This window comes from Mus caroli, chromosome 6 (genome assembly GCF_900094665.2).
Source record: "Mus caroli chromosome 6, CAROLI_EIJ_v1.1, whole genome shotgun sequence".
NCBI lineage: Eukaryota > Metazoa > Chordata > Mammalia > Rodentia > Muridae > Mus > Mus caroli.
The window spans coordinates 86,600,487-86,601,452 of record NC_034575.1 but is presented as its reverse complement, the minus strand read 5'-3'; the positions used below and the strand labels follow the sequence as shown (position 1 = coordinate 86,601,452).

The window sequence follows — 966 nt, the reverse complement described above, 5'->3', positions numbered from 1 at the left end:
GGTTAACCTTGGCTCTAACTTTGGGGAGTATCTGGGAATGGAGTAGGGAAGCCATTCCCTGAATGTGGGTGGCAGCATCCACAAGGCTGGGGGCCTGGATGGAGCAATCNGTAGAGCACAGGGCTGCTCATACATATGCATCATCAGCAGGACCATCCATGACATCAGACTCCAGAGTCACGCCAGCACCTCTCCAGGGAAATTCCAGGCCTTCGGCTGTGCCATGTGTGGCTCTTGTTCTGAGCCTTCCAGCTTCTCAGACTGGGTGGCTGTCACCCAGCTTGCAGGTGGCCATCTGGCTATGGAGCCTCTGAGGGTGGAGGCCAACCCCACTGGTCTTTTAATTAGAGGTATATTCTGCTGGCTCACTCTTCTGGCTAACACTGACTCATTCGTAATGGACGCAGTTGTTCTACAATCATTTTGGATGCAGCCCCCCTGTTTACTGTCATGGCTCTGACAGTTACTGTGCACTTAAATAATGGCACAGTGACCACAGCAGTGCTGGACAGAGTGGGTACTTTAGATATGAACAGCATAGCCATTCATGGGTATATGCAGAGTATGTTACAAAGCTGCAGGCTGGCATATGGTATCCCAGAACACACCAGCACACCCGTGCCTTGTCACTCACCCAACAGGTTCCTTCTTGGTCAAGGTCAGGTTGCGGTTGGGTCTAGCCTGGTTNATGGGGATGGTGGCACCCTAGAAGAAGCACAGCAGCGTCACCAGGGTAGGGTGGGGCTAGTCCCATCNTTGGTCAGCCAATCCCTGTAGGAGACCCGGGAGAAACAGGGTCTTGTTTAGGCACTGATTGTTAAATGAGGAACTGGTTAGGANGCCAAAGTCGCCAGCTTTCACTAGACAGGGATGTGGCAGGAGTTGAGAGGTATCAGGCTGGATGAGCAGTGGGAGCAAAGCAACAGCTTTATTTCAGCACAGCTCTTGGACAGGAGGCTAGTCCTG

The 966-nt window shown here is 52.5% G+C and overlaps 1 protein-coding gene across 1 annotated transcript in view; it reads right to left on the bottom strand.

Moving 5' to 3' along the window:
• Positions 1–966, bottom strand: part of Aldh1l1 (aldehyde dehydrogenase 1 family member L1) — a 47,919-nt gene that overhangs the window by 20,128 nt on the left and 26,825 nt on the right. Inside the window, exon 14 of the mRNA XM_029478231.1 lies at positions 635–705. Coding sequence (XP_029334091.1) covers positions 635–705 — 71 coding nt within the window. The remainder of the gene's footprint in view (positions 1–634; positions 706–966) is intronic.